This window comes from Harmonia axyridis, chromosome 5 (assembly GCF_914767665.1).
Source record: "Harmonia axyridis chromosome 5, icHarAxyr1.1, whole genome shotgun sequence".
NCBI classification, from domain to species: Eukaryota; Metazoa; Arthropoda; class Insecta; order Coleoptera; family Coccinellidae; genus Harmonia; species Harmonia axyridis.
The window spans coordinates 33229344-33257196 of NC_059505.1; the positions used below are offsets into that span (position 1 = coordinate 33229344).

The 27853-nt window shown below is 35.2% G+C and overlaps 1 protein-coding gene across 1 annotated transcript in view; it reads left to right on the plus strand.

Annotated features, from left to right (window-relative positions):
* LOC123681293 (homeotic protein empty spiracles-like) overlaps positions 1–25509 on the plus strand; it is a 35484-nt gene extending 9975 nt beyond the window's left edge. Inside the window, exons 2-3 of the mRNA XM_045619613.1 lie at positions 10695–10867; positions 24745–25509. Coding sequence (XP_045475569.1) covers positions 10695–10867; positions 24745–24975 — 404 coding nt within the window. The 3' untranslated portion in view covers positions 24976–25509. The remainder of the gene's footprint in view (positions 1–10694; positions 10868–24744) is intronic.
* Positions 25510–27853: the final 2344 nt, after the last annotated feature.

Genomic DNA, 27853 nt, shown 5'->3' on the forward strand with positions numbered 1-27853 from the left:
ATCTTTTTTATACATTGTCACTCATCATGAGTCTTTTTGTGTCCAATCTGAACATGTGAACGTCATGTGTTGAACCCCCTCAGCCTTGTATGATTGACTTCTGAATTGTTTAATTTAATAATACGCAATTCACAATGGCCTTAATCTACTTTCACGCCCTTCAAAAAGGGCCCCTTGTTATCGAATCAGCGGCCCGTGAACGAGACTCCTAAAAAGAGATCAAACTGGGGGGCTTTTTTATTCAGACAACCCCCTTTCAACAATGGCGGTTCATTTTATAGACTACTGAATCGCTAAGATTGAAGCTTTTGTGGGATTATAACGGATAGTTTTCTGTATTTGTGATGTGAATTTGCATATGTCGACGTTTTTTGAGCTGTTTTATGAGTTTGTTGACAATATGTGTAGGATGAGGCCATCATAGGGAAGAAAGGCAGATTATTCTATGGTCTGTCTCTATGCTGCTATGGTTCGATAGAAATCCTTCCGATTTTGCAAATCGGTAAAACACTCGAGTGTTTTATAATGGAAAAATACCATAGCGCGTTTTATAGTGGCAAAATTCTTATTTCTTTTCGGCAAAACCGACATGATGACTTTTTAGTAACAAAATTTTGATTTTTGATTGTTATGATTTATTATTATTCTTGTTCATTTCGAAACTGAAGATTTGGATGTATTATGGCAATTTCAAGCCTAATACAAAATTCCATCTTGATCGAATAGCTAGAACCAGAAAAATATTGAAAAAAATCACACATAATATTCCTGTGACTACAAAAAAGATTTTGACATTCTGAGTGTTGATATGAAATACCAATTTGCGAGTTAATATAAAGGGACTATATAACCAATAGGAGGAACATGTGTTCCCCAAGAGCACAATTGGCGTGTCAATGAACGATTTCGTTTGAGTGGTTTCATATTTTTTCAGTTACAAGTTCAAAATATACAGGAGCATCCTTATTAATTTCCTCAATTCAAATTCTAACTGAATCAGTATAATTTTTTTCAAAAACCCATCTACGCTTCCAAAGTAGATTATAACCACAAGATATTATGCATCAAGCTTTCCAGAAGAATGAAGATATAACAGGATACAGTAGATACCTACAATTTGTAACTATTTGTAGTTGTTTCTCGTTTACATACAACTACTTTGCATACAAAGGCAGCGTTGAAATCGTATAGGTCAATTTATGCTGCATATTGAGCGTGCGGTTAATATTGGTTAAACACGAATATATACTTGCTTATATGAATGAGAAATCCACATTTCATAACTTCAATTAGGTTATAATCTGGGATAATCTTGAATTTGTTGTCAAATTAAAAATTCTGTTGGCGTCCGACACTCTTCGAGACATTGTTTCTACTACTTTATCATGGAATATGGGTTCTTAACTTCGTTACATGCGATTTTATTGAAGAGAAGTTACTAATATTCTTCCATGTATAAAGGAAAAATTATCGTGTGTGGAACCTTTAGTGGAATTTTTTTTTTATTGAACCAGTGCAAAGAAGCGAAATGCGTATAGATAAATGACCATAATCCTTCGCCACTTTCTTTCAGTCGAAGATGGATGTATGAAATCACAACATTCGAAAAACCGGATGATATTCCACCAAGGATTGAGAAATCTAGTAACCTTTTAAGGAAAAATGCAAATTCGAAGGCTCTAGCTTTTCGCGAAAAAACGCATTACCTCTAGTTGAGATATCAATAATTCTAACTTAATTCATTCTAACTGCCCATTTACAAGTTTTTAGCGTAGCAATTAAGGCAACAGTATAAATTACTCTGAAGCAAATCTGTCAATTATTCCACCTTTTTATAATATCTTCATTAAATAAATAAGGTTAAATTAATTGTTGGTCGTTGAAATTATCACATTAAATGCTAGATTCTGGACGGGTAGCATTGATCTTGGATTGTTCCTGGTGAAATTAACGGAATTGACTAGAAAATAAATCATTTTTTTCTTGTCTTCTGATCAAGAGTTTCGAATCAGTCTGAGATTTCTGAATATTGATTCAGAATAAAACGTTTTGAATTCCATAAAAAGATTCACTCGCTTTCTATTCTTCAAAAAATTATACCAGATCTTCGAAAAAAATGCACTTGTATCGAACTCGAATACACTGTTAATTGAAATATTCAATTCTTGCATTTCTCCTTGGTCCGTTTTTGAGATGTTTCGATTTCTCATAAATTGAAGGATCACTTTTTTATTATCTTCAGCTTATTTTCTGAGGAAAGTTTACTTTTTGGGTTGAGCAGCGGGTACAGTCTTCCATGCAATTGCTTTGTCTTCTTCCTGTTTTCTTCTATCTGTTTGCTAAAATTCTTTCGTCAAGAGTTACTCCTAGGTATTTTGCTTCCTTTTTCTTGAAGTATTCCATCAGTTTATCTAAGTCTATCTGTAACTGACTGGTTTCCGTGTTCTACTATGATAGTAGATAGCGGTGTCATCTGCAAACTGAGCTATCTTGCATCTATTCATTTTTGGTATGTCTGCCATGTATAAGTTGAACAGCAGCGGTCCTATCACCGATCCTTGGGGAACTCCGTCTTCAATTTCTCTAATCGTCGACCTGGTATTATCAATATTCACTCTGGATTTTCTATTTGCCAGGTATGATTTTATTAATCTCGTAAGTTTGGTTGGAAATTTCATCAACTTTATTTCGTCTATCAGACCTTGATGCCACATTTTATCGAATGCCTTTTCTATGACTAGAAATATTGTATCAGTGCCTGTAGAGAGGTTTATTTGCTCCTTAATATTTTCAGTTACTCGTACCAGTGGTGAATCGTTGAATGTTCTTTGCGAAACCCAAACTGGTGATCTGGAATTGTTTTCTTTTCTTCTACGAAATTTATTAATTTTCTGTGAATTAATTTTTCTATCACTTTACTAATTGCCGATAATAGGCTTATGGGTCCATGGTTCATTGGGTCCTTTTTGTCTTTTTTTTCATCCAAACTAAGATTGTATTCGCCTTTTCCATTTGTTTGGATAATATCCTGTTTTAAGTATGAATCTAGATATTTTAAAGATTTCATCTCGAACTTTTCCTGCTAAGTTTTGAATTGCTTGCTCCGTCTATTCCAGGTGCTTTTCTATTTCTCAATGCACTGATAATTTCTTCAATTTTTTCTTTAGTCACTTTTGGATCTTATTCCATTTCATTGTGATCATTTTCTGTTATATTTCCATGTATTTCAACTGATTGGTTAAAACTATTAGAGCGTGAAGATTTACTTCAAATAGCTAAATAGTTTCAAAGTTATGAAATTTTGATTTTACACGGATTTCGGTACACAGGATACCAGGTTCAAACCCCGGCAGCAACCTAATTTTTTCATTTGATTATTACGTGCGATAGAAGGAAATAACAATCCATTGTCTTATATTTGCAGTGTTGCCAATACCCATCGAAGGAAATTGAAACCAAAATTAAAATCGATCCTCCTCAGCGACGAGATCACAGCTGAAGATCGGTCCGCATGACTTCTCAAACTTTCAACGGATAGCGTGACACGGGCAATTAGCCGAGTGGATTAGTGAACCACAAAATTAAAAAAATTCGATGATTTCATTATAGCCCGATGGACAATGTAATAATTGCAACGCCGCCGCCCAGCAGGCTTTGCATATATAATCGACAGATGAGTTGCGGTCATAATTGCCTACTAATAATTAATTCAAAAATCCATTGTGGTCGTAACGATTACGAATAACAAATTTCCTATCAGCATAATTGACAGTTAATTTGGGGACATATACGGATTATTATCTATTATCACGTATGTCGATTAATTGCGTTCCGTTCAATCGATCTAATAGGTCGGGCCTGTTTCAAATTGGTCTCGTTTGGAAAGAATAGGCCTTTATGCACCGGATCAGTGGCGTGCTTACCATGAAAGACAAACAAAATCATTTATAATTACTTAATGTAAGTATAATCAGAATATTCTCGATGTTGCTAGAACGATTGAATGATCAGTAGATGTTAAGAGTATTACAATAGTTCCAACTATCGTCGAAGAGTTGTACATTACGAGTCTTTTTAAACATTTTCACAGAATTTTTTTGAACGAATGTTTCAGCTTGTTATCTAAGGAAAGTTTTCTTTTTGGGTTGAGTAGCGGGTAGAATCTCCCGTGCAATTGCCTTGCTTTTTTCCTGTTGTCTTCTAGTTGTTTGCTAAAATTTAATTTTCCATCTAGAGTCACTCCTAGGTATTTCGCTTCCTTTTTCCATTCTACCGTCTGATTTTATATTTTGACGTTTCCTGTTTTCTCGTTCTTGACTGTTGTTCATACAAAGTCGATTTTAACTGTTTTCAACGTATTCACTTTTTATCTCTCATTTCATCAGTTTATCTATCTGTAACTGACTAGTAACTCTTTCCTTGTTCTAATGTCTATCTAGATAGAATCTAGATAGCGATGTCATCTGCAATCGGGGCTATCTAGCATCAACTCATTTTTGGTATGTCTGTCATGTATAAGTTGAACAGCAGCGTTTCTTTCACCGATCCTTGGGGAACTCCGGCTTCTATTTCTCTAATCGTCGACCTGATATTATCAATTTTTACTCTAAATTTTCTATTTGCCAGGTATGATTTTATTAATCTCGTAAGTTTGCTTGGAGAGTTCATCAACTTCATTTTGTATATCAGACCTTGATGCCACATTTTATCGAATGCCTCTACAAAAACGCATCGTTGATTTCGCACTGTTTGGAGCTGTTTAAGCGGAAAATGTGACAGTTGATGCAACGGGGATTCATCACTACACCCTTGAGTCAAATAGAGCGTCAGCTGAGAGGAAAGTAGCCGATAAAAGCAGTTCTGTTCTCAAACATCAGTTGGCAAGTTATGACATCTGTACTTTGGTATGTGCATGGAATATAGTTCATTGACTATCTTGACATGGTCAAACCATCATCAGTGGTTATAACATAACCAAATTGGATCGATGAGTGCAGAAATGAAGAAAAAACGTTTTGAAATGCAGAAGAAAAACATTCTCTTTCACCAAGACGATGCCTCTTGTCTCAAATCGGTGAAAACCATGGTGAACTTGAAGGAACTGCGATTCTAACTGCTTGACCATTCAGCTCATTCTCCAGATCTGCTCCCTAGAGATAACTGACTTAATGCAGAGCTCAAAAGTATGCTACAGAGAAAGAAATTTGGCTCTAATGAAGAGGTTAACGCTGACGTTGAAGCATATTTGGAAAGCAAAGACGAATCTTCCTTTAGAAAAAGTATTGCAGACTTAGAATAGCGTTGGAATTCATAAATCACCCTTAAAGTGTCTTATGATGAAGCCAAATTTTGTTTTTACTGATTGGGCTCGGTATTGCAGACTTGATGTAACAAATATCAAAGAGTCAAAGGAAATTTTGTTAGTTTGCTGGTCCAATGTTCCCTATCCCGACTTCTTAGGAATTTGTGAGACCTCTCTGAAGGATAGAGCTTTGTTACAATCTACAGTTGCATTCAAATTTCAAGTAATTGAGGTTATTTTAAATTCTCATTAGACATCATCTCATGAAAGTGTTCAGCTTCTGTGCGAATTTGTTCGGTGAAAGTCCCTAAAAAGTGGACCTTTCCTTTGAAGAACTTTCAACATTTGGCATCTGTCTAATGCACGAAGTGCGTGAAGAAAATTATCGACCACACGCCTCTCATACCACTAAATAGTCGAAAAGTGAATACAGACTTGTTATTATGCAGATAAAAGTTGGCCGAGCTACACCTTGTATGGTAAATGTTAATGAATAGTTATGAATTTCCTGTTATCAAGAGACAATCATGCCCAATAAAATTATTGTCCAGGGGAACGGCGGGGTTATACACCATATAATTCATTTTTAATTACTGCTATTCGCGGTTAATTTAATAGATTCTACGCGAGATTATAAATTGAATGATTAGGCGAGCTTATGTCATGTATTCAATTGAGGTTGAACAAAGTACCCATGAATATTCAAAAAATGTAATTATAACATTGTTAAGACATTCTCAGCCGACTAAATTAAATTTTAATTGATGACAGCAACGCGTCAATTAATTATGCCTGTTTATGTCCTAGCAAAATACTTGCTAGGCATCTAGGTATATTGCTTCTGCTGGCTATTTCTATTCCACTCAATTCGCTTGATGAAGAAGTGGAAATATTATATTAACGAGTTCATTTAAACAACCGTTTCTGACGCTAGCAGTTGAATTTCATCGAAGAATGGAAATTTCTAGAATCGCTTCCAATTCGATGAGGATAAATTGCAGTGGCGGCGCTAGGGGAGCCAGGGGGGCAGGGGGGGAACCGCCCCCCTCTAAAATTATGCTGCACTTCCCAAAATTTGACATACTAAGGCTGAAAGATTGTCAGAACTATAGTTTCGCTTTACTTCTGTATTTACCTGTTGAAATCCAAGGTTTGGCAACTTTTGCTCTCCTAGTGTCATCGGTTGTTTCACGTCGTTTGGCGCGCTTGAAGTTTTTTTTCTGAATTTCTGATATATTCAGGTATTTATTTCAATATATTTTGAGTTAATATGAAACGTTGATCGACTATGGGACAGTGCGTTCTTTGTGAAGAAACTCGCGAATTGAGTGAAATATCGTATCACTGATATGTTTTCATTTCCGCGCGTTTCATATCAAATTTGATAGTTCATGTTTGGAACAAAATTTGCTCCCTCTATCTATGTTTATTACTCTGAGCCCAAGACCAACCATCAAAAATTATTTTTTTCTCGAAAATTCGACTTCATTTGTCAACATGTAACTTTCAAGAGCTATACGTATACTCCAATGCTCCTTCAACTTTCGATACATTTTCTACAGACAAATTCGTATTTGCCATTATTAGAGCCAAATTTCTATCCCTGATAGCCATGACCGGCCCGAGTAATTTTGGCGCCTGCTTATATTTTTGACGGCACCGTAAACGTTTGAAGATTTCAATTGCAGATAATGTTGACAAACGCAGCGGAGCAGAACAACCTCATGTGGTTTTTTAAGACGGCCAGCAAACTGGGTCGAATTTCCGCCCCTCAAATAAAGTCGCCTGAAATGGCCGCTCCACTGTTACGCTAGGCCCTATCACTAGCGTAATTTGTCAATGGTTTTCATCAAGCGTTGTCAATACATGAACCTCATTTTTATATAACAACAAATCTAGCGTCCCTTATATAACCTGCAATATCTCGATCCAATTCAACTCCTTGTTCCGAAATTCTCACACGTATCTTTTGCAGCCAGGTACATATCGAGTGACGTGTTAGATCAATCAACAAAGTTCAAGATTGTACTCTCAAGAATACAGCTACCTCAATTCTTATGTTCAAAGGTAACAGAGCTAGAAAGGAGATGGATTACACTTACAACCGTCTATTCAATCCTTCAAAACAGTGGTTATTACCATCCGAGTGCAATTCTTCATATTCTGCAATATTTAGAATAATTACTCATTTCATGCAGACATGTAAATGACTACTTATCATATTGCTATTCGAAACATACCGAACGTTTTCAATTTGATCGTTTATAGGTTAATCATCAGTTTGGTTGGTATTCACGGATCAGGTCTTAGGGATAATTAGCTAACCGTTCACTTACCTCAATGACAGCTGATGGTAAATTCGAGAACACTCCTAAAATGTATGAAACTAATTGGCTCCCATTACGTTATTACCTTGGCAATTGTGATATTAATCTCCTGAAGATGCCTTCAGCTAAGGATGCTTCGGAAGTCGAATAAGTATGTTGTATGCACTTAATTTGAATGAAGATACCTACAACCCAATCCTAAGTTCAAGATCACTACATTATCTGGCAGTTTTGATTGTATAGATAAAACAAAGTTAAATATGAATAAATACACAAAACGAAAAAAATGACCCACTCAATTGGTCCATAAATGGACAAGATCTCAAAATCCCAATTTTGATATAGATCGAATTTAACAAAAAACCAAATTTCGAACAACCATATTTACGGAACCCCCACTTCTGTCCATTGAGGGATTACCACTAAATGGCTTTCCGCCCATCAGTCAAATATTAGGTACCCATTCACTTCCCGAACATTACACGAACGGTGTACCAAATTGTACATTCACTTCATCTTATTTCTCTTTATGAACCATATAAGTAGAGGGCAGCACTGTACCTTGGTCGATGATTTCTTTCACAAAATTATTGTTTCACTTCTTTTGTAGGTTTTTTCACGAATATTTTAAAAATATATCAGTGCTTTGTACATTGAACACATCATCAATTCTTTTGCGAAAAACAAAAAGTTACCAACATTTTTTTTCATTCACAAATTGAAAATATTCATTCATTCTAAAATGTAAATTATTGTTTGAAGAAATTATGTGAAAATCCCTGAAAAATCGGTGGTTGCAAGAGGAAAAATCTATAATTTCGTTACTGAGCAGTCACGTGGTGGTAATTCCTCTTGAAAGGGGTCTATACCATTTTAGCGATTAGTTCAAAAATGAAAACGCTCTATTTAACGTTAGAGACGATCGATTTATATAAGAGGTTTTTACTATTATTCGTTTTAAAGAGTTCGTCATTGCAGAAAGTCCTTATTTATTAGGAGAATTAGATGAATTTTTTATTGAAGAATGAATCCATGCATGATTCAACTTTCCGAAAAAACATTTATTTTTTTATGAATTTTCACATAAAGATATTATAGAAAAAGTCTCGTCAAAGGCTGAAAAACAGTTCTTTTGAAGACGTAAATGTATGTATTTTAAATTCTTGCATGTGGTAGAAAAAAACGGCAAATCAAAGGAACGTTTGAGATTACTTCACTCATTCTAAAAATTGGAGTGATATAAAAACCGCTGTCCTCTCTCCTGGGAGGATTGATTAAACTTCGGCAGATCACGAGAATGCCACGTGGTATGAACCCCTCTCAATGAATCCTTTTGGTAATCGAAATCAGAATATACTCTAAAAATTTCAAGTTTCTAGATCTTTTCCTTTACGGCAGGACGTATAGATATAATCTATTTTGAGGACGGATTCATCATCAGTGATGAATCCATAGTAATTTTACTTGAGTTACAGAATACGAATACTAAACGATTCCGGTGCATTTCTATTCGATCCATACCATTTCTATTCGATTTGAAGTTACAGAATAAGGCTGATTGTGACTATGCAGCGATCGCTTTGGAGACAAGCGCTCCAAAATAGAACAAGTCAACAGTCAACTGATTGCCTTTTAACTTTCCCCAAAGAAGAAAGCAATATTGAGCTAATATAGAAAACAATTTCGGGAGTAAAATTATTATGACGCGTGTCTAAAAACGTTAAACCGTGATAACCACGCCAAAAGCGTGGTTCCAGTGACCATACCACGGAAGAACCAGCTAAGATCAATACCCGAGATTGTGAAAGATGGCCGCTGAACAAAAGAAGAAGAATAACTGATGGTCTATGTCCGTCCGTACTTCTTTCCCAAGAACGAACCCGCAGTAACAGATCTACCCAATCGCTTTTAATGGGAATTAAGACCCATTAAAAGGGTATAATATTTCACATCGTCCAACGGCCACAGAATTGAAACGTAAAGAACGAAAGCGTGATCACGGTTCAAACTTAATCCCACGATTGCTGAGCGCACCGACCGACGGCAGATCTACGGTCCCTTCGGAATAAAATGGGGTTATGATCGACGACGTACGTAATGGGACTCACGGAGTACGCGGCCATAGAGCCACGTTGTAAGTTTGAAAACAATGAGCATATTTCAGCGGGTGTTGGTTCTAGTGTTGCTGATTTCACAAGTCAATTAGGCGGTCGCGTGATAAAGAGCCATTAGGAGAAGGTTGGGCGCGATTGGGAATGGGAGAGAGCGGTGTTGCCGCTTTTGGAGGTTAGGTTTGTACAAGGTGCATAGATGGTGTCGACACTTTCTCACTGATGCTCGTTAAACTTTTCGTCTGAAATCTGTGGCTAGAACTGACATATGGGTGATTATTTCATTCTGTGAACGGTGGTGTCGCTAGAATCGATTTTTATATATAAATGTATATGACAAGTGAACGATTATGATATCAGGAAAACATTTCAACAAATTTATGAAACGCACATCTCGCTGTGATTCGGAATTGAATCGAATGAATTGGGAGTGTGGAATAATTAATTTGTATTGAGTGTTGAAAAATTGATATGAAATAATATGAATTATTCTTCATAAGAAAAACTTTTGTTGAGAAAGTGTTTAACGTCATCCGAAGCTATGGTAGTCTGAGGCGTTTTCGGCAAGAAATGTCAAAATGTTTATGAACATATAAATTGAAATTAGATAATGGGATCTATTCTGTAACTCGAATAGAAACGAACGAATCGGTTCGTAATCTTTTAAATCGGAATGTTTCACTTCAATCGCGTCCAAATTTTGTATTATGTATTCAATGTAATTCGTAATTGATAACGAAAGTAGAATAGAATACCAATTTGAAACGATTCCGATGCATTTCTATTCGATCTATACCATCTCTATTCGATTTGAAGTTACTGAATAGAACTTTTATAGAAATTCAAACTATTCTGGTGAAAACAACTTTTTAGGTTAAATATACGTTAATAGACAATACAAACTAGTTTTCTGAAAATTTTCTACTCTGAATTCACCTTTCTTTTATTTTTCAGGACCGGACATACCAGGCTTTCTCCTTCAACCCTTCAGAAAACCAAAAAGGATACGAACGGCTTTCAGCCCTTCGCAACTTTTAAAACTAGAACACGCGTTCGAGAAGAATCACTATGTAGTAGGCGCTGAAAGGAAACAATTGGCGCAGTCCCTATCCCTCACAGAAACTCAGGTATGTTCAATCAATATTTTATTTTTTTTTTTCGTTGGTAATGAACACTTGTGAAAAATTATTTTGGATTCATTTTATTATTCGACGTTTTGCGATATGTTCGAGAGGCAATGCAGCAGAGCAATAAGAATTAAAAAAGAAATGAAATACGATTTTAATAGGTGTAAGTTATAAGTATTCAATGATTTCATAATGGGCTAATCCACTCCTGTCCTTTAGATTGATTCTGTAGCAATCTTCGAGAAAATCTTATTCGCATGTTCATCCTAAGGATGTTAATTATCTATGACTTTGATTAAATAAAAAAAAAAACGCGACAACGTTGCTTTAGCTGTACCTATTCAAGGCATTCACTTGCTCAGGGGTGGATCCATAATTATGATATAATTTGTAGAGTTTTTCACCGATTTTATATCATTCAACCTTGAATATCTACAAAATAATGCTCTTTTTAAGAACCGATGAAGACTAAATTTATTTTCTAAAATGATTGCGTGTTATCCCTAATAATGACATTGGATTACCTCTAATTGAGTTTTGATGCTTATTATTCCTAATTATATAAGACATTTATTTTTATTATGGACCGGCGAGGCTTTAACTCCACATTAAATTTCATTTCATTCTAAATGATCATGTTGAGGCTACAAAGAAAAAAATATATTTTTTCAGAACTTCAACATCCCGTATCATTTCACCTGAGCATTCACCTTCTGGGCCGAATCTGGAAAAATGTTGAATGAAAAATTATGTTTTTTGCGATATGAATCTATGGTTGAATTAAACGTACAACTCACCCTGTATATACAGGGTTGTTTTCTGTATAACTCATTTGTTTCTAGAGATAACTTCACGAAATTAGGTTTGTAGTTATTATCCAATATAGAGATTCTAATAGTGTCGTCAGATTTTTTCTGTTTTCCATTGTTTCAGAGATGCGATAGTCAATATTTTTTCCTTATGGACGCTATATTGGTTTTCGTTATGAGGTGATAAAAAAAATTACGAATTCAACAATGTATCACACTGTACAAAAATATCGAGTCTAAGTACGCAAATTTGAAGAGTTGTTATTTGAAATCATCGCTTGACTATCGCGTCTCTGAAACAATAGCAAACAGAAAAAATCTGAAGACACCATTAGTATCTGTATATTGGATAATGGCTATAAACCAAATTTCTTAAAGTTATCTCCGAAAACATATGAGTTATACTGAAAAAAAGAAAATGTCGATTTCCAGTTTTTTCGAGATATCTCGGGAACCAATAGGGGTATTTCGGATCTGTTCACACCAATGTACTCATCCCCTAATAATGCAACTTTTTTTTTATTTAAACCATCTTGTCTCTCTAATGGTTTTTGATATCCCTGTAGTGGTCCTCTAAATAGTTCTAACCCTGTATAACTAAAGTGTTTCTGGATTAGGTTCGAAAAAATATTTAGAATCATGTATCATTTCTACATTTCACAACAATTCGTGAAAAACCAATTCCAGATACCGGAAACTGAAAAATTTCATTCCGTTGAATAATTTAATGAAATGATCGGTTTTCGAATCGCTCGGTTGGCCGTCGTCGATGGAAATTTGTAAGATGGAGTCTTGCGACACAGAAATGAATTATCATCCAGTCGGTATACGATGGCATTCCGTTTTACTTGCCATTAATAATCATTAGCTGCTGATACTATCGACAGATTATGGAAGAATACTTGGGGATTCTCTGAGCGAGTTCGACTGTATCTATATACAATCGAATTTTCTCATGTTTGCGTGATTGATTCATCTTCTCGTCATTTGACAACAAGGGAGGCACCGCTCGTTACATGTTCTATGGTTTGCGGAATTTTTATTTACCTGCTTTTGGGGTTTTTGATTACTGAGAAACCTGGAATAGCAATTTTATGCTAACCGCATAATTTTTATGTTAGAAATTAAGGAAAATATTATCCATTATTATAATTGATTACGTTCATTAAATTGTCTTCATCATTCCGAAACGCTCGTCTGTCTTTATGTTTATTTAGTTATTCAATTTATTAACGTTTACTGAATTCGTACAGATTTAGATAATTCGATTTTTGTTTTTGGTTTGTTTTCATTATTTTGATCAATTTGGAATTGTGTTCATAGAAAAAAAGTATATATCAGAAAGATATTTCAAATAGTGAAGGTTTTGGTATAATGATATCATAATTTTGTCAATTATATCTATTATTATTTCCCTGCAAGATCTACTCGAGTTGCAAATAGAAAAAACATATTTGAGCTCACTGCAAGATTTTGCTTTCATTTTGTCCTCAGAATCATGGAAAATTCAAGCAAATATCGAAAAAAACTCTCAATTTTTGCGTAACAATACATTCAGTTTTGCTTTTGAGTCACAAGCCGCCTCCTGGACAGACAAAACGTACATTTTGCTGGGGCGCCATATTGTAGAACATCCTCATGCTTTTTTAAGAATCAAGGTTGAAATATGAAAAGGCGGCCAGTAAACTGGGCCGAATTGCCGCCTCTCAAATAGAGGCGCCTGAAACGGTTTTTCGATGAAATCGACAAAACGCCCTTTCATAAATTCGACAAGGTGATTTTAAGAGAAAAAAAAAACGATTTCATATCAAATTGAAATTCAGATGAATTAAGTAAAGCGGGGCGGCGAAATTTTATTTAGCAGGGGCGCCAAAATATCTGGCGCCAGCACTGGGAGCAACTATACCACGTCGTCTTTTTCACTGAGACTTACAGAGCGTCGTAGATGCCTGAGAAGATTGACAGAAGCTCCTTCAAAGATAATTCAGACAAATTAAGCAAAGCCGGGCGGCGAAATTCTATTTTGCTGGGGCGCCAAAATATTTGGCGCCGGCTCTGCTTCATTCGAATTTTTTATTAATGGTTTAGCTTTTAGTTGTTATCCGTCAAATATGACAGCTGCCAAAATAGTTTCAGAATGAAACTCATAATTGAAAAACCATGTAATACCTGAACGGAAATCTCTAAAGAAAGGAAAAACATAAAGTGATGTATCGAGCCATCAAAAGAGCGGTAGCTGATCCCAAATCCTATATAAGGCCGGTCTCAATATCCCCGTCGAATTAAAACACCTAAAAGTTTATTCAGGTCGCTGCAATAACATCTTTACCCCAATCCCAAAAACTGCCCGGTTATACCCGGATAATAACGAAAACTAAACATCGCCCAACCCTAGCACCTTTAAAAGTGTGATCCTTTTCGTCGATTGAAAAAAGCCCAGCGCCAATAAACGACGCGAAATTATTATTTTTCATTATTTGAAGGCCAGTTTAAATGTTTGTGTTTCTAATTGGAAACGTGTGCGGTAGAATTTTGTACGCGTTCATTCGATGGAAAGTAAACAGAAGGGGGAGAGATACTGAAGTGGATATCCACACTTTTCCGAGGCTATCTCACGTGCCCCGACGATTAGGGGTGTGTTTTTCGATGGAATGCGTCGAATTCGTTCCTCAAATACGAAACGATAAAAAGGATTCGATCGATTGGATGCAGATTAGGGCGAGATCGAAAAACAATTTTATTTTCCCTCAATTTACTGTCAAAACACAACATGTGGCAATCGGTTGGCAGTTTCAAGGTTACCCAAATATCGGGCCCAGATGTCAGCGGTGTGTGATGCCATTCCGTTTTTGTAGGGGGAATAATTTGAACAATAATATCGAATCAAAGTAGGTAACAATGGGGTAAAAAATCCCTTTTTTATCACTGATTAAGTTTAATTTGGATTGCAAGGTTTTCAACAAACGTTGTTACTCTATGAGATGAAGATTTAATTCTAGGGGGTCCCCTTGCACTGTGACCTAAAGGTCTATTGTGCCCCCATCATAGCTATTCTCGACATAGCTGGATCTACAGCTCGCCTTCCAGTTCCAGAGTTCTAATGAACTCCAGTATCTGGGATTGCTTCAAGGAGGGTACTTCCTCACTTATAGAAGTTTTTTTCAAAGCAGATTTTGCGTTGGCTTGTGATGGCGAGGTATCCCGTCACCAGATGATCCGGACTTTCTTCTTCCTCCCTACAGAATCTGCACTCATCGTTTTCTGCTAAACTCATTCTCATGAGGTGCTTTTTTAGACGACAATGCCGTGTAAGGAATCCAGTGTGGAGGTATAGTATATGCTCGCTAAGATCTAGATACTTCTCAGATCTCGTAGTGTCAAAGTTTCAAAGAAACTTTTTTGTATGATCCAACTCAAGAAGATTCAGCCTTAGTGATATGTGAGCTCAGTGCTCTGATTACAGCCTGAGCGTCAGAATGGCTGCAATCAAAGTTTCTGTATGATTTAATTGTTGTTTTTGCACTCGATTAATATTTTAGTAGTTCTGCATCTTCAACGATTATCGATTTGATTACGTATTTTCGAAATAAACTTGAGCTATCCACGTTTGCGTTAATCTATTCACTCAAATGAACTCGCGCATAACTCAAACGAACGTGACTCACGTGGTTATTTGCGTGACAGAAGGCGAGCAAAATGCGAAATAGAAACTTCTTGGGAATTTTCTGTACATATGGGATTTATTACACCTTTGATAAACACTGCGTGGTGTTAAACGGCACGAAGTTCCTTTTGCCCACCTGAATTGACTAATTTTATGGCAATAAACGTCGCTTGCGAGAATTTAAACATACGACTAAATACTTAGGCTTGAGCAGCTAATGAAATATTGGAGAAATCTTTACAACCGCTGATTTTGCTTTGATTTTTTCGCTTACATGAAAGAATTGATCGTCATTTCGAAAAAATTCAACTTGAACTCTTGAAGGGTATTTCAATAAAAAATCAGTATGAAAAACTTATAATCATGAATTCAACTTTTTCTACATAGCCGCAATTTAGCCAACATTGTTCTTCTTTCAATTTCCTTCAATGTAAGGTGTTTTTCTCTAATCCAATACAAAATCTGTTGTTTCAGTCCAAATTTGTTGATATTTAAGAAAATCAGTTCATGACTACTTATCGCAACAATTTTGACATCATTATTTTTGCAATAATATAGAAGTTATTTGAAGAAAGAAGGCCCAAGGTTATTGCTCTGTGGAACCTCGTTACTAAAGGGTGTTTTTTTTAGAGCAATAGAACTTTAAATTGCAATAAAACAACGATGGATTATTCGATTGACATGAATTTTATTTATCCGCAAGATAATCTTGTGGCATTACATTTTAAATAAGATTTCTGGCATATGACCTCCACGGCTGGCTCGGATGTAGTCCAATCTGGACCTCCAATTTTCGATGACTTTTTCAAACATTTGTGGCCGTATATTGGCAATAACACGGCGAATGTTGTCTTCCCAATGGTCAAGGGTTTGTGGCTTATCCGCATAGACCAATGACTTTACATAGCCCCACAGAAAGTAGTCTAGCGGTGTTAAATCACAAGATCTTGGGGGCAAATTCACAGGTCCAAAACGTGAAATTAGGCGGTCACCAAACGTGTCTTTCAATAAATCGATTGTGGTACGAGCTGTGTGACATGTTGCGCCGTCTTGTTGGAACCACAGCTCTTGGACATCATGGTTGTTCAATTCAGGAATGAAAAAGTTAGTAATCATGGCTCTATACAGATCACCATTGACTGTAACGTTCTGGCCATCATCGTTTTTAAAGAAGTACTGACCAATGATTCCACCAGCCCATAAAGCGCACCAAACAGTCAGTTTTTTTGGATGTAACGGTGTTTCGATATACACTTGAGGATAAGCTTTACTACAAATGCGGCGGTTTTTTTGTTGACGTAGCCATTCAACCAGAAGTGCACTTCATCGCTAAACAAAATTCGCTTATGATAATCGGGAACAACAGCAATCTCATTTTGGGCCCATTCGACGAATCTACGCCTTACTTGATGATCGTTTGGCTGAATTTGATGAATTTCCAAACCAAACTGAGAATAAATCACTTGACAGCTGTTAAATCGGTCGCCATCTTGAACAGTTATGCCAACTTATATACCTCGAAAAAAAAACACCCTTTACAAGGATGAAGTAAAGATTGAAGTGGACTTATATATTGATGGAAATATCTACCTTTCAATCTTCCAATTCTAGTTTTCAAAATATCTTTTGATTACATTCTCCTTGTTTGTTCAACTTTCATAATTCCGCCATAAATACCAAGGAGTTGTGTTAGATTACTCTTGCCGAGTTTCTAAAAATACAAATAGGTTGTGCTAATTCAAGAAGGTGTAAACGTTGAATCAATTTCTCGAAAAAGGACCGTAAAATCGAAGCACAAATTGCTTTCTTTTAGTACTGCTGTTGACATTAAAATTTTACGTTTATTATTGAACCTTTGTTTCGTTCTAGTTGAATTTGTTGCCGTGGGTGTCAGTTTACGGTCAAACGTGTCGGAATATAATTTTATTAATAGAATTAAGCGAGCTTATTGAAGTAGATAACATTAATTGTTATTTCGAAACTATTAGAATTTAATTGGAATAGTGATTGGCGTTTGTCAAAATTAAATACGCATTTTATACTGCTAATAATCTATTGTTCATTTACTTTGAATAATAAGATGTGTAATTTAATTTCGAGGAATAGTTGTTTTGGAAATTGGCTTTTGACGTTTCTCTTGCCCCCAAGACCTGATGAATCTGATATGGAGATGGTTTTTAATTTAATTGCAATCCGAGTGGGAGCTCAATTATAATCCCATCTAATGTTAATTGAATCAGTGAATTTCCATACATTTCTATGAGTGGTAATCGCGGATAAGCAAAATCGTCATCAGTTTATACAATTAACGTCTTGCTTTTCAATTTACTGCTCTATTGATCTTCTTGACCTATTGAAAAACTCCCGGTCTTCCATAGTAAAATACTTTTTTTTGGCGAAATTCGATTTTATTATTCAAAATAGTTGCCTTCGAGGGCGACACATCGATTATAACGATCTTCCAACTTTTCGATACCATTTTTGTAGTACAATTTGTCTTTCGCTCAAAAATAGGCCTCAGTTTCGGCGATTACTTCTTCATTGGCGCTAAATTTCTTTATAGCGAGCATTCTTTTGAGGTCTAAGAACAGGAAAAAGTCCGTGTGATCAGATCTGGCGAATACGGTGGATGCAAAAGCAATTCAAAGCCCAATTCATGCAATTTTGCCATTGTTTTCATTGATTTCTGTCACGGCGCATTGTCTTGATGAAACAGCTCCTTTTTTTCTTTAAATGAGCTGCTCAGAATCATTAATACGTTGTTGCTTTTGATCGATTGTGAGCTCGCTCGGCACCCATTTCGCACACAGCTTTCTCATGTACAAATATTCGTGAATGATATGATGTACACGTTCAGATGCTATCTTCACAATGTCTGCTAATTCGATCAACTTCACTTTACGGTCATTCAAAATTATTTTATGAATTTTTTTTATTTTTTCGTCGCTGACAGCCTTTTTTGGGCGTCCACTGCGTTCGCCGTCTTCGGTGCTCATTTCACCTCATTTAAACCTAGCATACCAATCAATGACGGTTGTACACCTAAATCAACACATTTTTTAGAGCGTAAGACCTTTTTTAATTGCCGGAAAATGTTTTCAAACTGCCATTGCTTGAACTATTTAGCAATTTCAACAAAAATAAAAAAGAAATTTTCCCGTTTTTGGAGTTGTGTAACTTTTCAAGCCCAAGAGGGTCTATATAAAAGATGAGGATTCATCCTCTAAAAGCTTTCACACATTTTTGGGAACACTATGTACTATATAATATTATCGGAAAATTGACCAAATATATCAATATTCTCCAGATTATCCAACTCATCCTATCATTAACGAATCACTATCGAATTGAAAAAAAAAAAAAACAAATCACTGTTTTCCATACACGTCATCCCGATCTCCGCGCGGCGGCCATTTTGTATCGAGCACAATCACTCTGCTGCTCAATCAATCTGGCATAAAGTTCGACATGCCAGCCGAGGGGTAGCATAGGAACATAAAGGATTCCCGAATTCACAAACCATTAACCACTTGACAAACTGCGCTCGGTCCACGTTGAGTTCTTTTGTACGGCTCGAACACAAAAATTACCGATGATGGAGTCGACAATAAGCTTTTTATCCGTGTTTTTTCGCATTTTTCATCCGTATCCGGTTTCTTTTATTGCGACGGACGACTAACGTATCGACTAGTTCCGGTTTCTGGAACGATCGCCATTTGTTCCGAGTTTAGGCTCCATTTAAAGTAAACGCCGGATCTGGATGATGAGACGGCCGGGTCTATATCGTAGTCTGCCCTCTGGGTTTGTATTTTCTGGCTCGGTTACACGGTGTTTTGACGCCGAATATTCTGCGCTTGTTTCGGTGGATGTTATGGTGTTTCTTGTGTGTTAAGAAGCTTGAAATTATTTGTTATTGTTGGATATTTCACGATAAAATTTTTGAATCGTTCCAACCCGTGTTTTTGAGTCATTCCGATTTCCGTTATTTAGAATCCGATCGTGTTTAGATTCTGTCTGAATAAAAAAAGAGTTTTATAAGCTCTATGACGAACTTTGACAGATGATAGTTGTGCTCTTTCGGAACTTTCTTTCCTAATATGAAGATAGGTCCAATTAGTTTTCGTTTAGATGAATTCGATACAATTTCTTTTCATGTCAACATGATTTACCTAATGACAGCAGATGGTATAAATCGTTTAAATGTAAATTTCTATACACATTTTTTGAAGCACAACCTTTATTACTTCAGTAATGATCTTGAGCTCAACATTATTGCAAATATACGATAGCAACACGATAGGGCATCACCACACAGAGAGGGACAAGTAACTGCTGGTCCTTCTTCTTCTATTGGTGCCTATCCTCTGTGGATGTTGGCAATCACATTGGTCCACATTACTTTATTGACAGCCGCCCTGAATACTTGAGTGGTCGTCATCCATGTCCATTGCCTTATATTAACAGTAACAGAATCTTGTTTGTCGATGGGAGGCTTACAAGAAAATAGCTTGTAAAATGAAATCAAAGAGGACGTATCTTCATAGACAAAGTCCTGTCAAAGTTTGCCATAAAGCTTGTGAGATACAATATCTAAAATATTCATGTCAAGGTCCGTGTCGATATCATTATTCTAACCATAAAAAAATCAAGCAGAGTATCGAAAAAAAACCAATATTTCAATAATAACAAAGCTGACCGAGTTCAAATTTTGCATATATTTAAAATAAAATTTGAAGCCTCTTACTGATAACAACATCAGAATCATAGGAAATCAGGAACAATATAGATACAGATGAGGTAAGCACTGACGTGAAGTCATGAGTTTTTGAGCTGAATAGCTCTATAATTTTCGAATTTCAAACCAAATGTAGTCCCTCTATAGTAAACCTATAAGTAGATATTTCAGCTGGTATATAGCTTCTGTTATTCAGCAGATACATAGAGCTAGATATTCTACTTAGTTGGTAGATCTACAGAGTCAGAAATACATTGAAACGAGTGCTCGATAGTGCTGATAGTAGATTCATAGAGCCAGTCAATCAGTAGAGCAGATAAAGTCTTTATTGCTCTATCAGTCAATAGAATCCCCGAGTTGAATAGTTGAATCTAGATGCACTTTCCATATAGGATAAGGAGAAGAATACGTTACCCAATCAAATTGTGACCAGCCATCAACACAAGAGCTTTTAAAATAATTTGAATTGTTGAAGAAATAAAGCTTTATAATAATTCAATAATTCGAAAACCATTCATCAGATCGTATTCAATCAATTTTATAAATGGAAAACGCACAAGAGAAGTACCTCATCTTCTATGAGGATCAACAGATTGCAGACACCAGGTGTACCCAACGCCTCTAAGAAACCAATTGTAAACCGATTTTCCTCGTTACACACATGACTCGCAAAAAACACCCTTCCTTATTACTCAGAGGAGAAAGCGTCGAACCCAACACTCGATTTTTCTCGACTAGAAAACCATCAAACTTTCCAATATCGTTAGCAGCAGGAAGCGCTTCCTCGAACCTAGAAAAATGACCTTCCAACTCACATCCGCTGGCCGTTTTCCACCGGTCGCATACCTGTGGACGCTAAATTACATCTTATCAGAAACGGTGGTTACCCCACCTACCCACATCGATGAAGAACCACCCCGCCTCGATACCGGAGAAGAAAGCATCCGAGTCGAAGGACCATTCCCGGTCCCCCATAGGGCAATCAGCCACATAAACTTGATTACTGATCAGAACCGCGATAACAGTTGAAAATATCAACGAAGAATCTCGGTTAAACTGACAGACGGCTATGAATTAACCCGTAGATCTTTCGTTTCAATCGTTCTGATAAATAGATTTTGATTTGCATTATTAATGGTATGATTAATCAAAGGTAGGACGATCCAGGTGAAGCCACGGCATCGAGGAGTGGTATCGAGTTGTTGTTTAACTTATATATGCCTCACAACAGTACTGAGGAATGGATACTCGTTGAGTTCAGATCCCGAAACATGTTATTAAATTATTAATTTCGCTTTTATGGCGCAAAAATCGCCTGTTGAATTAAGGACTTGCGTCTTGCCTTTCTTGCACTCGTGTAATTATTTATGCAAACCAGTCGACTCGATTGAATGAGATGGGGGGACACACCTCAAATGTTCTTTTGGCCGGGAATGGTACGGCCATTTGGGACACTAATTTCCTACTAAGTACAGCCAATTCGAAGCACAATTATTATCTTTGAAGTCTAATTTACAGGGTTAATACCAGAGATTAATTTAACTCTAACGACTAAGCCTAACCCAACGTTTCGTCTATATATGTATTTAGACTTCATAAAAGCTACCTAGAAAACAAACAAAATAGTTCAAGTTAAAGTAGGAAACAAACTACGCACAACAAGAAACACACAAACAAGAAAAAATAGAACTTGATTTCAATAAATGATCTTCTTTTGAATGAGTCAAATCAAGTAATAGTTTTTTAATCTCAAGTCAAGTATTTATTTATCAAGTGCTTGAATCATGTCAAGCTACTTGATTTTTAGCAGTTTTATTGTGTAGTGTCACAACAATAAAAAAATGATGAAATGAGAAGGAACCTTGCGAAAAACAGTTTTATTCATTGAACTTATGATATAATATCAACTCTTTTTGAAATAGAAACATAAGTTAAATCACTATAAATCATGACAAAATAATAAAAAGTAAAGTTTCTTAATATTGAGAAACCTCCAGGCTTTGTTTGATTTCATAATTTTCCATCCAAGATCTGTGACCCATGAGGCATGTTATAGATTTGTTGCTAACCTATTGAGGGTTTTTGTAACTGTAAGAGCATCTCTGGAAAATTGTCTTTCAATAGGAGCTAATAAATTCACATTGGCGAATGCTCTCGGCGTTCGAGGAATATCCTTATTTAGTCTAAGCGCGCACGAGATTGCAGAAATATATGCCGAAGCTTGATATCAAGTCAAGCAATAAATATCTAAAATCAAGTCAAGTCAAGCTCAAGTATGTAAATTTTCACGAGCTTGATTTGCTAGTCAAGTAGTTGGTTAAAAAGTCAAGCTACTTTGCTTAATGAATCCCTAATTATTACACAAGGAATTGAGATTTTATACATTATCTCAGTGCAGTCATCTACTTTCTACTTTTTTCGATTCCATTCACAGAAGATTTCATTTTATTTCTTTATGAGGAAACTCTCGGTTTTACGATTACAACACATGAGTTGAATAATTTTTGTAATTGATCGTTATTTTCCACGAATATTTGTTTATGTTGAGAAATTCTGTTTCGTTAAATAGTTCTGGTGAAAATGCTGTTTCATGTTACGTCCCTTCAAAAGATCGCTTTTTCATTGGTAAATCATGCTGCCAAAATGTTCTATAACCCTTCTGCAATTTCAACAGAAAAAATAATTTGAAAGAGAAAATATAACCATTGTCAACTTCGCAAAACAGAATAATATGTATATGACTTTCAAAGTCAAAATAAAGAGGACAGCGGCACCAACTAATGGACGAAATAATTTCGAAATTAGTTTTTAGCATTCTCCATGTGATACTGCAACTAATATTGAGACATAATTTGAAGGTGCTTCCAACGGTTTGTCGTCGAAAATTCAAAAGAAATAATGAACTCAAACCTAACAATCCATGACGATCAACTGTTAAAGAAATGATCAAGTTCAATTGATCCAAGAATACCTCCCCTCTTAGTATCATCCGATCTTCTGGGACACACCAAAAATCAAATCCATCTTTCAACTCCACCTCAATAATATTCCCACATCTCATCAATCAAACCAAAACTGAGATCCAACTATACCAAAACGATCAGGTTCCATCCAGTAAAGATAAATCATCCCTGGATGGCGTATCTGTCAGCCAAAATTTATTTGGCTAATTGTCGCTTCATCTCCCCCCTAATCCAATAAAAAGGGGGACCAAACGCCCGAATCATGACCGAGTAAACTGATGTATAAAATGCACTATCAATTTCACACCCTATATAATGCCATTTTGTCGTAATAACAAGGGGTACATTCACGCAGGGTCCAATTGGGGTGCTATTGTTAGGTGCTAAAAAAGCATGCGGATTGTAGGATCTCATTGGTCGACATTAAAATGCGTTATTGGGTTCCTGGGGTCGTGTACTCCATTTTGTGGGGGTTAGGTTTTTATATCAACCGTCTTTGGTGCATCTGCCGCTTTTGCGAAATCGTATTAGATTTAATGTACCCCTAGTTAGTCAACGGTTTGGATTCTATGCAGCTTGGGTTGGGGTGCAAATTATGCCATCATTGGAGCGCTTCTGCTTTTCCAACTTGATGTGAAACCATGGTATAGACAGGTGTCTGTTTCTCTCTTTGTTATCGATTTGGTCTTTTAACTCTGTTATTCTTTTTTTCGCTTCTTTCTTTCTTTACTTGGATATGATTTTTTCTTTCCATGTTACATTCTGTTGAGTCCTGCGAAAAGCCAATAACCAAAACCACTGGGGATCAGATCTTGAGAAAGAGCATGCTGATCAAGCATTCGGAAGCGCAATTCGTTCGATTTGATTATCGATTTGTGACAAGAAGCATTGTCTAGATGAAAGAGAATTTTTTTCTTTCATTTGCTATACTTACTCAATCTATTCAATAACATTCTGTAATATTCACTGTTAATGATATTCACCTTCGTCAAGAAAGTCAATGCAAGATATACCATGCAAGTCCCAAAATACGGATGCTATCAAACTTGCCAGCTGATCTTTGAGATTTTGGTCACTTAGTACTGCTGTTTTCTATAAGCTAACGCTATCTTTGACTTAGAAAATGTAGTGATGAAACCATGCACATATCGACCCAAAAAAATCCTGTTTATTCCATTCAAACAACTCCAAACAGCGTTCGGTATTGACATATGCTTTCGATCAGCGCTGAGCAATACATAGACATGGACATTTCGACTGAAGCTTCCTCATGGAAAAATGTTCACGCAAAATAGTGAAAGCACTGTTTTCTGATATCTTCAACTACACCGCTATCTCACCTAACTTCAATTTACAATAACTCAAAACTCCTGTTTCTTGATGAAACAAATCAGATCAATTTAAGACCATTCATACCATTAAATATCCATGTTTTATTCTGCCAATTTCTTCTATAAACACTCTTTTATCGACTGAAATTCATGTTTATATTCACTATTTTCTCCATCACATTATCACCATTCCTCTGATCCATGTTTTGGTTGTTTATCATACAAAAACACAAAAAACCTAATTGATATTATGCAAAACAATATTATGAAATAATTCGAGATGTTCGTTACCAATGATGAATGAATGACAATCAATATCGACTCTTTATCAACCACTCGATAAAACATAACTAATGAATGGTTTCTTTGTTGCAGGTTAAAGTTTGGTTTCAAAACCGACGGACGAAACACAAAAGAATGCAGCAAGAAGAGGAGGCAAAGACGAGTCAGGGGGGCAAAGGCCAAACGAATTCCCAAAATTCCCAACAGAACGCACATCACGTGAACAAGTGGAAACAAGAGACGGGAGATGAAGACCAGTATGGGGAATACATAGACATGGACATGGACGAAGAATGTAGCAGTGATGTTGAAAGTGATACTTGAGAAACACTCGAGCCGAATATGTAAATTGTAAATAAATTGTACAAAGCAAAACCCAACCCAAGTGGCAATATGTACATTCAAGAGGTAGTGCCAACGATGTGCCAAAAAACTTTCTAGTGCCAATCTCGATATACAAAACGACTAGAAATTAGTACCAGTGTATATATTATTTATTTTATTTGAAATTTGTATTTATTTTTGTAAATATTCAGTTAAATGTATTCGCCTGGCGTAATATACAATGGATTCCCAAGTATCAATCAACTAAAATGTAGATTTTCATCCTACCTACTGTAAATGAAAATTTGGTATTCGAAATATTTTGATTTTGTTATCTTGTGGATTTGTGAATAATTCTCTTTAATTCGTTGTAGCTTAATTGTTTGCGGTGTCTTTTGTATATTTGTTGTTGAAGTTGAGTAAGATTGTACGTATGTAGTTGAACATAGAAAAGATTATATTGAAAAGAATGTACTTAAATGGATCTATCTGAAAACATGGATATGAGGAAAATAAACTTTCCCAAATGTGAAATTTGTTTTATTTTGTCATTTTCCAGAAAGTTATATTGGAAAAAGTATTTATTGAAATAAAAAAAAAGTTTTATTAATAGTTTATTCATGAATTGGTTCATTACTGGATTATGTTGGAATATAGACAAATTGGAATCTTTATTTGGATTAATTTCAAGTTTCTTTCCAATATACACAAAACTGTTTTATTTATGGATGATAGAAAATGAAGAACTCAATTTAAACAAGAACAAATTTGGAAATAATATCTAAAAGTTGATCAACTTCTAGATACATAAATCGAAATAAAAAAACATATAAACAGTTGAAAAAATACAAAAAAGATGTGAAGAACAATTTACTAAAACATAAATTATTTATCATTGTCTCATTCCTTTTTTAATATTTATTTCTGAAATAGTAAGATCTTTTAGCTTTTTTCCAAAACAGTAAGAGAAATAGTTTAGCCTAAAATATTTACTGCAGCCTTCCTCTATAATTTCATAAAAATAGAATTTTTCAAAAATATGAGGTATATTGAATGATACAATATAAATATGTATTAATAAAAGTAATAACTGGTCTTTATTTGTGTGAAATAGTTACATCTGATGAGACAAGGTTTAGCTTCATGCTATTCTCACACCTTACTTCATTAATTCTCTATAAAAAAAATTTGAAAATATCAAAAATATTTCAAATGAAATATTATCGATATTCATTTCAAAAAAATTATTTGGTGAGTGGAACTTTACATACAAGGTATCAAATTAATAAACTTGAATGAGAAAAAACATGAAACAAATTTCATACTGAGGCATGTGAACTCGGTTTCATTTGTTTTTTGGATTTTGCAGAATTCACAATTCCTAAACTATTAGGGTTAGAAGTATCATGTTCATGTTTCATGATTGAATGTCGAAGATATATACCTATTTCATGAAATTCGATATTTTCATTTCATTATTTGCTTCAACACCCTAGAAAGAGCTAGTGCAGAGTTTTTTTTCGGAAACTATAGGTCTATCCTAGTTCGAGTAGGTAAAGCTGAGTTGATACAATATACAATATTTTCATTTTATCGCAAAAACCTTCGGATTCTTGATTTTTTTTTAGATTTCGGGATTCAATTCTTGTCAGTAGATACTCAGTATAGTAGGTAATCTCAAGTTTTTTATACGCGTTTAGCTATAAAGTGAGAGTTATAAAAGTTTATTGAGCCTACTTGATGAAGAATATTCAATATAAATATCAAAAAATTGACAAATTTTTCTAAAAATGATAAAATTAATAACCAACCAAAAAAAATTCAAAATAAATAAAAATGTAAAAATTGAGTAAACGGTTAACAAATTGAATAATTAAATTAGCTTAAAGACAGACGTGCGATTAGGAATTTTTGTATTTACTAATACAATTTTTCCTCTCCAGTGCCTTTTAGAATTGAAATAATATTCCAAGACAATAAATAAACCGAATATACCATAAAGAAATATTATTTTGAAGGAATAGACACAATGTTGCAAATTTTTTGATAATAAATTAAGTAAAAATTTTCCTGTGTTTTAGTATGTTAAATCAAGAAAGAGAAATACAAAAATTGATATCTATTCATATAATTGAACACAAAATGATAAAATTTCAAATGTGTACTGCCATGATTATATTAAATTATATATTATAACATTTTCTACCGTCTAGTTCGAGGCGTTCTAGCTTCAATAGTTTCGGGAGTTAATTTTTCAGAAGACCCTTCTTTCAACCAAGTCTATATAACCTATAGTCGATAAAATGCTTTACTAGTGATTACGATTAAGTTGAATACTTTAATTTCATTTTATTCGCGCATTCATTGAAAAGTCATTGAATTTGGAATATATTCTTCGATATTATATGGTAAGAAATAATAACCATTGAGTAAAATGTTATGTCTTGTCTTTATACTTATTTTTTTGCCTGATATATACGAACATATATTCTGATTCCCCAATTCGGAAAATATAACAAGCAACAAGTATAACTCCGCGCAAAAGAGGTATACCAACATAAACACCAGAAATACCCCAATATCGTTAACAAATAGCCGTACACGTAGTGAAGTGGATTTAATAGCGACGAGTCAACAATTACAATGTGACGTAAGCCATTAATTATAACCTAACCTGTGGTTAGGACTTAACAAGCTGTCACTAGTAGATTGTTAGCGGGTTATTTATGAGAATTTAAACGTGGACTTCATAGTAGGCCACGGTATCTTTACGGAGCTGAGATGTACGAACGTATGTATGTTTATTTTAAAAATACCGTGCTCGGTGTTGAGATTGGTTCGCTACCTTATTAGTGAATGAATAAATATATCAGATGCA